Source organism: Erinaceus europaeus, chromosome 11 (genome assembly GCF_950295315.1).
Source record: "Erinaceus europaeus chromosome 11, mEriEur2.1, whole genome shotgun sequence".
Classification (NCBI taxonomy): Eukaryota; Metazoa; Chordata; class Mammalia; order Eulipotyphla; family Erinaceidae; genus Erinaceus; species Erinaceus europaeus.
In genome coordinates this window covers 110,329,618-110,341,887 of record NC_080172.1, presented here as the reverse complement: position 1 = coordinate 110,341,887, position 12,270 = coordinate 110,329,618, and the positions used below count along the sequence as shown (strand labels likewise).

The window sequence follows — 12,270 nt, the reverse complement described above, 5'->3', positions numbered from 1 at the left end:
GAACCGGGATCCTTATGCCGGTCCCTGCGCTTTGCGCCACGTGCGCTTAACCCACTGCGCCACCGCCCAACTCCCAATGAAAGATCTTTTAAAACTGTACATCCAACAAAATTATATGCAAAGAAAACAAGAGAATAAGCACAGAATTCCTGATGGTTATTATCTTGGAGGATAAGAAGGTAGAAGTGTGAAAGCATGAAAATTTACCATTGTCAAATTTGAAAAGTAGCAAGATGAGTCCATGTAATCAAATAGGACCGGGTGGACGGAGGAAAAGACAGTATAGGTTAAGATCCTAGATGGAGGTTAGTAACTGGTGGACAATGGGGCTTATTATAGTGACTGTTGACAGATGCTGATCCAGTATCTACCCAGGGCTTAATAAAGGGGAAAAAAATACATCAAAACTTCAATGAAAATTTTTTTAATAGCAGAAAGAGTGTATCCTTAGAGAATCCCTATTGAAACAATGACCAATGTGTAAAATATATGATGTTCAGCACACATACTGGGTATGAAATACCTTCTAAGTCAATTAAAATAAATTACTCATTTTGTCATAAGAGCTTCCCAATAAATCACTACATTCCAGGTCTCAAGTTTAATCCCCAGCACTACAGGTACCAGAGTGATGCTCTGGTTCTCTCTCTCCTCCCCACTCTCATTAAGTTTTTGGGAGTTGGGCTGTAGCACAGTGGGTTAAGTGCAGGTGGCGCAAAGCACAAGGACTGGAGTAAAAATTCTGGTTCCAGCCCCCGGCTCCCCACCTGCAGGGGAGTAGCTTCACAAGTCGTGAAGCAGGTCTGCAGGTGTCTGTCTTTCTCTCCCCCTCTCTCCATTTCTCTCTGTCCTATCCAACAACAATGACAACAATAATAACTAAAACAATAAATCAAAGGCAACAAAAGGGAATATTTTTTAAAAATTAAGTTTTTAAAAACTCGACGTATCTGAATTTTTGTTAACGCTCCAAGTAAAATGGGATAAAGGAAGAAAATTATTTATTAATTCTGAGATGATGAGTGCTTGATACTTCACACGGGAAGTTCAGTGTGCTACTTTATACTGGGCCTGCACTCTACAAAATTACTGTTGCGCCCACTTTTAAAAAATATTTTATTTTAATGAGAGAGATACAGAGAGAAAGATTAAAAAAGAGAGAGCTACCACAGCACTGCTCAATGCTGGGGATTAAACCTGGAACCTCAGAGTACCAGGCAGGAAAGTCTTTTTTGCCTAATTAGTAAGCTATCGCCCCAGCACATTTATTTTGGGATTCCTTACAGTTTTTATTAATCCGGATTCCCTGGAAATAAATTTTAGTTGCTCTGACCTCATAAAAAAAAAAAATATATATATATACACACACACACACACACACACACACATATATATATAAAGTTTCCCACTACATGTCAAATGAAAAAAAATACAACACAAGCTAGCTCTAAAAATAAGAAACTGTCAATTAAATTTATATTTTAAAAGAGCACAATTTTATTTTTATTACACCAAATTCTTCCTTGCCCATTAAAGCCTCTAGACATCAAAGTTTGTGTGTTGTCTATTAATGCTTCTTTGCTGAGTAAGTCTCCCAGATTACCAGCAACAGTTAGAAGTGCTACTCAATAGAAACAGTACAGTAACTAACTGGACAGAGTGCTGTGGTATCAAACTTTCTCAGCTTAGTCTTTCCACAAAGGTTAGTGGTAAGTCAGTTCCAATTCAAGCGGTCAAGTATTTCTAACTCTGCAAAATAATTAAAAATAATAATAATGTTGAATACATGCTTCTAGATTGTACCATATAACTTTCAAAGGGAGACATAGTAAGGATCAGTTTTTAATTACTAAACACACTTTATAATCTGCTACATAACTTACTAAGTAAATGCTTAAAATATATTTGAGGATTTCAAAATATTAAAGACTTGTCAACTTTCTAATTTAAATAAACTCGATTCAGGGTAAGTAGCGAGTCTCCAAGTTTGATACTTAATTACTCTATGCTAGCTTCATGACCCACTGAAATAAAATGTCATCTTAATGACTTTTTCTCAGTTAAAAGCAAAATGTTTTTCATATCAAGATTAGGTAATGTAGAGTGTTTCTAATATGCCTCAAACTTTCTTCTAACAGCTCAAATAAACTAATAAACTCCAGTCAATAAATGTGGTGTAGTTAAGAGCACATCATAAAAGTCTAGGAGTAATTATAATACTCTATAGCAACAGAGTTGATGATACGAAGTTCAGTTTCGCTTTACCAAAGGATTCCAACTTGTCAATCACTAAAATCTCTATTTTATTGTGGAGAAAAGTATAACAAAAATTTCCTCGCATTTACATCTAACTGCAGAAAAACTGTGCTTGCGGATGCATCTATTAAGCACAGAAATTTAGAAGCAGCTGCAACACGCGATTCCAACATCAAGAATCAAAGCTCCAATTAGACTGTCTTTTTTTTAAAAAAAGAAATTGCCCCAATACACACATACACACACACTCTCTCTCTCTTTTAATTTCTATCTTGAATTTGCAAGTGGCTAAATGACCATATTAAAACCAGCCAAAATAAATTTAAGTCAGAAGACAAGCATGAGTTCCAACCCAGATGTAAACATCTTTGGGACACTCCCAATTAATGAAAAGTCAGCCCTCCCCTCCCAAAGGGTAAGGACCTAAAAACAAAAAGTCGTGCCTACATCATCAAATACTGAGCTGCAAGTGGGAAAGAATAACATTGCTACTGGATATGAGCGAGCCTAGGGACTTGTTTTATTCCCATCGTCCGCAGGCCTGTGGTGACCAGCGTCTCCCCAGTAGTTAACTAACTGCTGTCTCCATTTGTAAACAACTCCCGCAAGCTCCTTCGCTGGTGTTCAAACCAGTGAAGAGGGAAGATGCAAGTCTGCAAAAACATCATGGGCATCAGAGGAGTTTCCTATCTGAGCAAGGAGGGGGAGCTGCGAAGGGGACACTCACCTGTTCCAAGGTGTTGGGAGGAGAGAGGGGAAGGGAGAGATTAAGAAGAGAGGAGAGGAAAAGGAGAGGGGAAGGGAGAGGAGGGAGGGGAGAGGGAGAAAAGAGGAGAGGGAGAGAGGAGAGAAGGAGAGAGGAGGAGTAAAGAGGAGAGGGGAGAGGAGAGAAAAGATAGTAAAAAGGAGAGATGAGGAGAGGAGGAGAGCGGAGAAGAGAGGAGGGGAAAGGGAGAAAAGAGGAGGGAGAGAGAGGAGAGGAGAGAAGAGAGAAGGAGTGGAGGAAAGAGAAGAGGGGGGAGAGAAGACGGAGAAAAGTGGTGAGAGAGAAGAGAGGAGGAGAGGAGGAAAAGAGGGGAGAGGTGAGGAGGGGAGGGGAGAAATTGGAGAGGAGAGAGAGGGGAGAGGGAGAGAGGAGGGGAGGAGAGAAAAGAGGAGAGGGGAGAGGGAGAGAGAAGAGGAGGGGAGGAGAGAGAGGAGAGATGAGAAAAGGAGAGGGGAGGAGGAGGGAGGAGAGAGCAGAACAGAGGAGCCCTTTCTGCAGGCAACAAACTCCGCCACCTGGAGCTTGCTGATCGCAGGGGAACCTGTGAAGCTCGAGACCAACGATCAGCAGCCCCGAGGTCGCCCGAGGGTCCCCAGTTCTGGGGGCGCCTTTGTGCACTCGCGCCGACCCCCCCTCCCGTCTTCCAGGAGGCGCCGGGAGCCGAGCCGCAGGGGGCGGGGGGCCGAGGCCCTGACACCCCGGGCTGGGGGCGGCGACCCGGGGGAAGGGGGGTCCCCGCGGGCCCGGAGAGACCCATTAGAGCCACGGCAGGCCCGGCTGGGGGTGGGGTGGGGGGAGTTCCCCGCAGGAAGCGGCGCCCCTGCCCGCCCCCCCCCCCGACTCCCCGCACTCGGCGGGCGCCCGCCCTCGACCCCCCCCCCCCCCCCCGCCGCACCATGTCCCCGCGGCCGCGGCCCTTACCTGCAGCTCGGTGAGCAGGATCTCCCCCCGCTCGGGGTTGGACGCCATTACCCCGGACTCCGTACCTGGCCGCGGCCGCCGCTGGCGAAGGCGGGACGGGAACCGGGGTGGGGTGGCGGGGATGGCGGGGGTGGGGGATGAGGAGCAGGGGAAGAGAAAAGGAGGGAAAAAAAAAATAAAACACTCACACTCACACACACTCACACACACACACACACACACACACACACACACACACACACACCAACAAAACCCCCCAAACCACTAGGGATTCATGGAGGCGCAGCCCCTGCTGGAGGCGCGGCTTTACTTCGCCGGGTTCATGGAGAGCGGCGGGGCGGGGAGGGGAGGCCACTCCTTGCGGGCTCCCCCTAGCCGCCCGCTCGCGCCCGACTGAGTTGGCCCCGTCGCTCCCTCCCGGCGACACCAGGAGCCGCCTGGAGGCTCACTCGATGCGGGACGCTGCGGCCGCGGCTGCTCAAGCCTCCTGTCGCACGGTTTGGCTGTCACAGCGTCGCAAAAGCGGCCGCGCTTGACGGCTGCCGAGACACGTGACCGCGCTGCCGCCGCCGCCGCCGCCTCCTCCTCCTCCCGCCCGGGCGGGAGAGGTGGAGCGGGAGGGTCCCGCGGGGCGGGGTCGGAGCTGCCATTGGATCCCGCCGGCCGGGGTGAAAAGTTGGGGCGAGGACTGGGCCGCAGTCTCCAGGGAGGCGGGAGGAGGAAGGGGCAAACACGCCGGTTTTCCTGCTCCAACTGGGGAACCTTTTCCTCTTTGGATAGTTTGTACCTCGTTCCACCCTCCCCTCTCGCCGCTTTCTCTTTTCTTCCCTGCCTAGAGTTAGGCCCTGCAAAGGGAGAAAAGTGTCTGAAAGTTTCTAGTTTTTTTGGTTTTTTTTTTTTGTGTGTGTGTGTGTGTGTGTGTGTGTGTGTGTGACTCGAGGACTCAGAATTTTGCAGATTCCCCCACCCCCGTCCTCAATTTTATTCTAGCTATTTATCTTGCTTTCTGCTCCCTTATGCCCAGGGAGGTGCCTTGGCTGGCTTGACTTGGGGTGTGTCCTGCACTTAAAAAAAAACAAAACACTTTTTAAAATTTAATGCACAGTCTTTAAAGTGTCTCTCTAAGGTACTCCACTAAGTTTTTGCGCTGGAGAATCTCACTGAGTTTAGAACTGAATTCGCTGGTATCTTGAGTGGTTTTAACTGCAGCGGGTAGGACCGGATAATAAATAACCCAATAATGAGAAAAATTTTAAAAAGCCAACCTACTTTGGTAAGCACTTCAAGCAACCTGGCCATTACTATATTGCCCAAGGTGTCTGAAGTTTATATTTTTTGAATACAGTCGTTAATTTAACTGTACCATTATATTTACCACTTTTTTTTTTAATTGAGAGGGTTAATGCTTTACAGTGTAATCATTGACATGCATACAATTTCATTTTGTGATAGGCCCCCAAAGTTTTTTTTCCTGTCCTTTCCCCTCTCTCCCTCCCCAGACTCCTTTGCTTTGGTGAGTTTTTATTTTTTGTTATTATATTTATTTATTTATTGGATAGAGAAAGCCAGAAATCAAGAGGGAAGGGAGGGATAGAAAGAGAGACAGACACCTGCAGCACTGCTTGGCTACTTGTGAAGCTTTCCTCCTGCAGGTGGGGACCAGGGACTCGAACCTGGGTCCTTGCCCGTTGTTACATGTGCGCTCAACCAGGTGCGCCACCACCCAGCCCCAGTTTTTTTTTTTTGTTTTGTTTTGTTTTTTAATGACACTACAGTATTTACTATTGCTGGTAGTCACCATTGGTAGCTTTTGCTTTCTTAAATCAGTGGATAACTGTTTTAGGTAACTGCCTACAGTAGATTATTTGAGGTTGAAGTACAATGTTATTACTAAAAAGGTATTTGAAGAAAGTTGTCGTGGACCATGTAGCTAGGTAACTACACAGAGTCTAATTGACATGATTTTTATGAAACATGTTGTGTGCTTCTCTTACACTCCATAGTTTGGGATGATTCCAGGACTAATGTTCATCTTTTCATCACCTCATGCTGAGGTGACTCAAGTAATAACTTTTTTTATCTGCTATATATTTCAAAAGTCTTAAGACTTGTAGGTTCTGTGACTTTTGCTTCAGTTGAAAGTGATAATGGACATACAGGAAACAGCATTTGTAAATGTGCTATGATCACTCTGCCTGGTAACTAAGAACCAGACACAGTGTTCCAGGCTGGGTGATCACAGCTAGGATGAAAAAGAGACCTTGGGGAGTTCTAAGGTGGAGAAGTATACTTGTATCCAAACATACTGGTTGAATGCAATTTTGAATCTTAAGTACAAAATGTTAACAGAGCACTATAATCATTTAGCTATTAACTATTTTAGATAGAGACAGGCAGAGAAAGAGAGAGAGATCCAGAAAGAGATCACAGCACCAAAACTTTCTCCAGTGGGGAGTGGGGTGGGGGGGCATACTTTACCTTGGGTTGGGCTCCTGGCGAAGCAGCACATTAGCCAAATGAGCTATTTCTTCATCCCACAAGCAAGATACTCGTATCTGTAGTGTGATGCCATACACAAGATAAAAATCAATCAGTTGAATGATTTTAAGTGTGCAATTAGATGGCCTTAAACCATGGAGACAGGGTTTGCATAGTTTTTGCTTTGCCTTCCCCCAGAATGAGTTTATAATAGTATAGGAGGAACTTATTAGAAAATACATGTCTAAGGACTCAAATACAATGAGAATTCTTTTATTTTTTTATTTTTTATTTAAGAAAGGATTAATTAACAAAACCATAGGGTAGGAGGGGTACAACTCCACACAATTCCCACCACCCATTCTCCATATCCCACCCCCTCCCCTGATAGCTTTCCCATTCTCTATCCCTCTGGGAGCATGGACCCAGGGTCGTTGAGGGTTGCAGAAGGTAGAAGGTCTGGCTTCTGTAATTGCTTCCCTGCTGAACATGGGCGTTGACTGGTCGGTCCATACTCCCAGTCTGCCTCTCTCTTTCCCTAGTAAGGTGTGTCTCTGGGGAAGCTGAGCTCCAGGACACATTGGTGGGGTCTTCAATCCAGGGAAGCCTGGCTAGCATCCTGGTGGCATCTGTAACCTGGTGATTGAAAAGAGAGTTAACATATGAAGCCAAACAAATTGTTGAGCAATCATGGACCCAAAGCTTGGAATAGTGGAGAGGAAGTGTTAGGGGGGAACTCACTGCAAACTCTAGTGTACTTCTGCTTTCAGGTATATATTTTGCAGTAGTTTATGGATATGTGTGAACATAAGCTTTCTCTCACAGAAACTGGTGTATATCTAGGTTATGGGACTTTGTTAGAAAGTGAACCACCTGAGATGAAATTAGAGTGTACTATAAAAGGAAAGGTCTCACCCGAGTAATGAAGCTGAAGGGTTGTCATTCCACATGTGAAGTCTCTGGACACAGTCTGAGGTGAAGCATGTTGAGGTGGCAATCGTTGCGTTGGTTAGGTTGTGATCGGCGGATGCAATCTTATTTGATATGGATTGGGAGAGGCATACGGGAAAGTGGGCCCTATCCAAGGGTTCCAGGACTGGGGGAAGTAGGGGCTCTATAGTGGAGATGTGAGGTTCCTGCTGTCTTAGGGTTCAAAAAGACAATCGATAGTTAATGTTATCATCACATTAATTGGTAATTGGGTTAACTTTGAAAAGTCCTTTTGTTATGGTTTGCTGTACAGTACCCAGTATCTTGTATATAGCTGTGCTATTGGATGCTTCTAATCTACTTGGTCTAGGCTTTTGAGAGAGTCCGCATATCAAATACACAGCCTATATATTAAAAAGATTCAGTTTGTGCTGGGAAATTGTGCCAATGCAGTCACATCTGCCATGTTGTCCCCTCAGGCTACTGCTAGTTCCCTGGAGAGTTGGGACATTCTCGGAGTGCCTGTTCAGCCATGTTGTGCCCTCAGGGCATTGTCTGTATCCCCAGATATCTGGAGTGCTCTGGTTACTCCTCCCCCCTCCCATTCTCACGAGAGTTATCATCCTATCCTGGAGTGCTATGGTTACTCCTCCCCCTTCCCATTCTCGTGAAAGCTACTCCTATAAAAACCCTTCGTTTTCCGCACCTCACTCTCTTGCCTGCGCTCCACTCTGGTGTTCAGACGCAGGAAAGGTTACTGCGTGAGGCGGCCATTTTCGCTACCTCCACGTGGCCTAACCTGCTTCTCTAACACCCAACTCTGAGGTGCCAGCACGAATTAAGATTTGTGTTTCCTCTTCGCTCCGGACCCTCTCTCTCTCTTCTCTGCGGCCTGCACACTACAACATCTGGCTCTACAACAAGTTTGTGTTTTGAAAAACTTTGAGACATACAATTGATTTTCCCCCTCTCATATTAATTAACTAGTGATTTGTATGTCTACATTTTGCTAGGAGTGTACATAAACACCATTCCCACCACCAAAAGACTGTGACCCATCCCTCCCACCCACTCCCACCCTCCACTGTCCCAGGAAGCTACATGTATACCCCTCACCACAGGGCTTTTACTTTGGTGCCCTACTTACAATTTGGTCAGGTCCTGCTTTTAGTTTCCCTTTCAGATCTTCTTACTCAACTTCTGTTGATGAGTGGGGTCATCCCATACTCATCTTTATCTTTCTGACTTAGTTCACTTAACATAATTCCTTCAAGCTCTGTCCAAGATGGGTCAGAGAAGGTGGGTTCATTGTTCTTGATAGCTGCATAGTATTCCATTGTGTATGTATACCACAGCTTTCTCAGTCACTCATCTGTTGTTAGGCACCTGGGTTGCTTCCAGGTTTTAGCTATTATGAATTGTGCTGCTATGAACATAGGAGTACACACCTCTTTTTGGTTGGGTGTTATGGAGTCCTTGGGGTATAACCCCAGGAGAGGAATTACTAGATCATATGGAAGGTCCATGTCTAGCCTTCTGAGAGTTTTCCAGACTGCTCTCCACAGAGGCTGTACCAATTTACATTCCCACCAGCAATGTAAAAGGGTTCCTCTGTCCCCACATCCTCTCCAGCATTTGTTGCTGCTGTCCTTTTTGATGTATGCCATTCTTACAGGAGTGAGGTGGTATCTTAGTGTTGTCTTAATTTGCATTTCTCTGACAATCAGTGACCTAGAGCAGTTTTTCATATGTTTGTTAGCCTTTTGGATCTCCTCTGAGGTGAATGTTTTGTTCATATCCTCTGCCCATTTTTGGATGGGGTCATTTGCTTTTTTGGTGCTAAGTTTGCTGAGCTCTTTATATATTTTGGTGATTAGTTTCTTGTCTGATGTATGGCATGTGAAGATCTTCTCCCATTCTATGAGGGGTCTCTCTGTTTGTTTAATAGTTTCTTTGGATGTGCAGAAGTTTTTCAATTTGATGTAGTCCCATTGGTTTGTTTCTGCTTTAGTCTTCCTTGCAGTTGGGTTTGATTCATCAAAGATGTCCTTGAGGTGTAGGTGGGAAAGTGTTTCACCAATGTTTTCCTCTAAGTATTTGACTGTTTCTGGTCTGACATCTAGGTCTTTGATCCATTTGGAGTTGATTTTTGTTTCTGGTTAGATAAAGTGGTTCAATTTCATTCTTCTGCATGTTATAACCCAGTTTTCCCAGCACCATTTATTGAAGAGAGCCTCCTTTTTCCATTTAATCCTTTGGGCCCCCTTATCAAAGATTAGATGTCCATAGATGTGGGGATACAATGAGAATTCTTTCGGACCTATTTAGATAGAAGAGAAATTGTTCAAATGATAGCCTCATGGAATTTGAATGAACTTAGGATGTTTAACCTAATTATTGGAGGTAGAAGAAATAAGCCATAAGGGTTACAGCATCATTTAATGGCAGAGATGGAGACTAGAACCTCAGTCCCTTAATTACCTTTTATTTTTCACATACACTGTGCCAAACTTTAAAGTAGTAATAAAGTAAATGAATAGAACTTTAAAATAGAAATCCTGTTGAAATTGAACTCCAAACTTTACTGCCCCTCATATTTTTACCTTAGAAAATGAATTTAAAACTTCTTGTATTTCTTTTTTATTATTATTATCTTTTATTTATTGATTGGATAGATGCAGCCAGAAATCAAGAGGGAAGGGAGGGATAGAGAGGGTGAGAGACAGAGAGACACTTGCAGAACTGCTTCACCACTTGTGAAGCTTTCCTCCTGCAGGTGGGGACTGGGGACTCGAACTCAGGTCTTTGTGCATTGTAGTATGGACGCTCAGCCAGGTGCACCACCACCTGTCCCCAAAACTTCTTGTATTTCTAATGCTAAAATAAGTATTGGTAAAACTTTAATTTTATATGTCACATGAAAATATAAGAAACAAGTATAAAAACTTACAGGAATTATTTTGGGGTTTGTTTTGCTGCAGAAAGTAATACAATACAGGGCAGGGGAATGATGGTGGCACACCCCGTGAACAGTGCTACCATTTACAGGAGCCCAGGTTCAAGCCCCTGGTCCCCCCTGGAAGAGGTAAAGGTTTATTAGTGGTGGAGCAGTATTGTGGTGTCTCCCTTTTTGTCTCACACCTTTTTATCAAAAAGATGGAGAAGGGAAGGAAAAAGGTGACCAAGAATGGTGGAGGCATGTAGACACTGAACCCCAGCAATAACCATGCAGAAAAAAAATAATAATACGAAAGAGAGACTAACACAATATTAAAAAAGTGCCCAATAATAAAATTTAATTTTTAATGTTTATTAATTTACTATTGCATAAAGAGAGAGAGAGAGAGAAATGAGAGGGGAGGGAGAGATTGAGAGGGAGAGAGACAAAGAGACACCTGCAGCCCTGCTTCACCACTTGTGAAGCTTTCCCCTTGCAGGTGGGGACCAGAGGTTTGAACCTGGGTCCTTGCACATTGTAATGTGAACGCTTAACCAAGTGTGCCACTGCCTGGCCCCATTTTTTTTTTTTTTTTTTATGTTTTAACAGTAAAAAATGCTATTCGATTCATAGTCTCTGTTCACAGAGCACAAACTAGTAGGAACTGACACAGAATTACCCTACTGAAACAAATGTATGACAGAATTTTAATGGAGACTCATTGATTCACATGAGTTGTATTCATATTTGCGAATGTTTTAAGAACTGACATACATGTCACCTAAAGTTATATTTTAGTTTATAGTAACAAAAAGAGGAAAGTTTTCTTTTCCTCTAAACTTACTTTCCACATCAATAACAAAGTAGCCTATTCATAGCCATTTATGAGGAAAACTTAATATGCTAAATACATGAGGGATCTTTCTCTTTTTGGAAAGTTTTGTTTGTTTGCTTTCTTGTTCATTATTTTTGCAAACATTTAAGAAAGATCTTGGAAGTACTTAGTATCGCTAGCTATGCAGATAGCTGTGAAATTTTTTCATAGATTTTTAAAGGTCATTATGAAGTAGAAATGACCAAACATAAAGAAATGGCTTAATCATCAGTAGTTATATAGAAAATATTACTATTTTTAAGAACAAATATTACAGGGAAAACAGTCATAGAGCTAAACCTAACTTTTGCCTGTTTGTTTTTCTGCTGATGGTGGAAAACAGACTTTCCGATAATCAGGGTCCCTCTTGTCCCTTTGAGGGCATAAGAAATGAGACAAGATCTATGTATTCAGGAAAAGGGCTGGAAACAGTTACTTTGAGCCACAATTTTTAAATTATATTATGCATTTCTGTTTTATTCTTAAATGTTTATTAAAGTTTTTATGTGTTTGTATTTTACATATCACTGCTCAGCTCTAGCTTATGGTAGTTCCCAAATATATATATATATATATAATTTTCCTTTTTGTTGCCCTTGTTGTTTAACATTGTTGTGGTTATTGATGTCATTGTTGTTGCATAGGAAAGAGAGAAATGGAGAGAGGAAGGGAAGACAGAGAGGGGGAAAGAAAGACAGACACCTGCAGACCTACTTCACTGCTTGTGAAGCAACTCCCCTGCAAGTGGGGAGCCGGGGGCTCGAATTGGGATCCTTATGCTGGTCCTTGCCGCATGCGCTTAACCTGCTGCACCACTGCCTGACTCCCAGTTATATATTTTTTGACTATAGCTTATCCCAGTAGTGTTATGAAGAATATAGAGAAAAAAGTGTTTTGTTTATTTTTGTTTGGTCGATTATTATTTTCTTTTTATGTTAGTATTAAAAGAGGAAGAGTCATCCTTGCCACTTCCCGTGGATCAATAACTCCCAGTGGATCGATATGAAGCAGTAGTATTAAAAGTAAAACTCCCTCAGGAAAGGTAAAAACCAAAACATACAAACAAACAAAAACAAACATAGCACTGTGGCAGAAACAGTTTTCGGT

The 12,270-nt window shown here is 43.3% G+C and overlaps 1 protein-coding gene across 4 annotated transcripts in view; it reads right to left on the bottom strand.

Annotated features, from left to right (window-relative positions):
* Positions 1-4,463, bottom strand: part of PKN2 (protein kinase N2) — an 85,439-nt gene extending 80,976 nt beyond the window's left edge. For 2 of the 4 annotated variants that reach the window (XM_060202300.1, XM_060202302.1), the window contains exon 1: positions 3,944-4,144. Coding sequence is in view for 2 of the 4 variants with exons in the window: in XM_060202302.1 (XP_060058285.1) it covers positions 3,944-3,991 (48 nt within the window). In the remaining 2 variants the exon portion in view is untranslated. Of the gene's footprint in view, positions 1-3,943; positions 4,145-4,392 lie in introns of those variants that run through there. The other 2 variants (XM_060202299.1, XM_060202301.1) reach the window with 2 other exon arrangements.
* Positions 4,464-12,270: the final 7,807 nt, after the last annotated feature.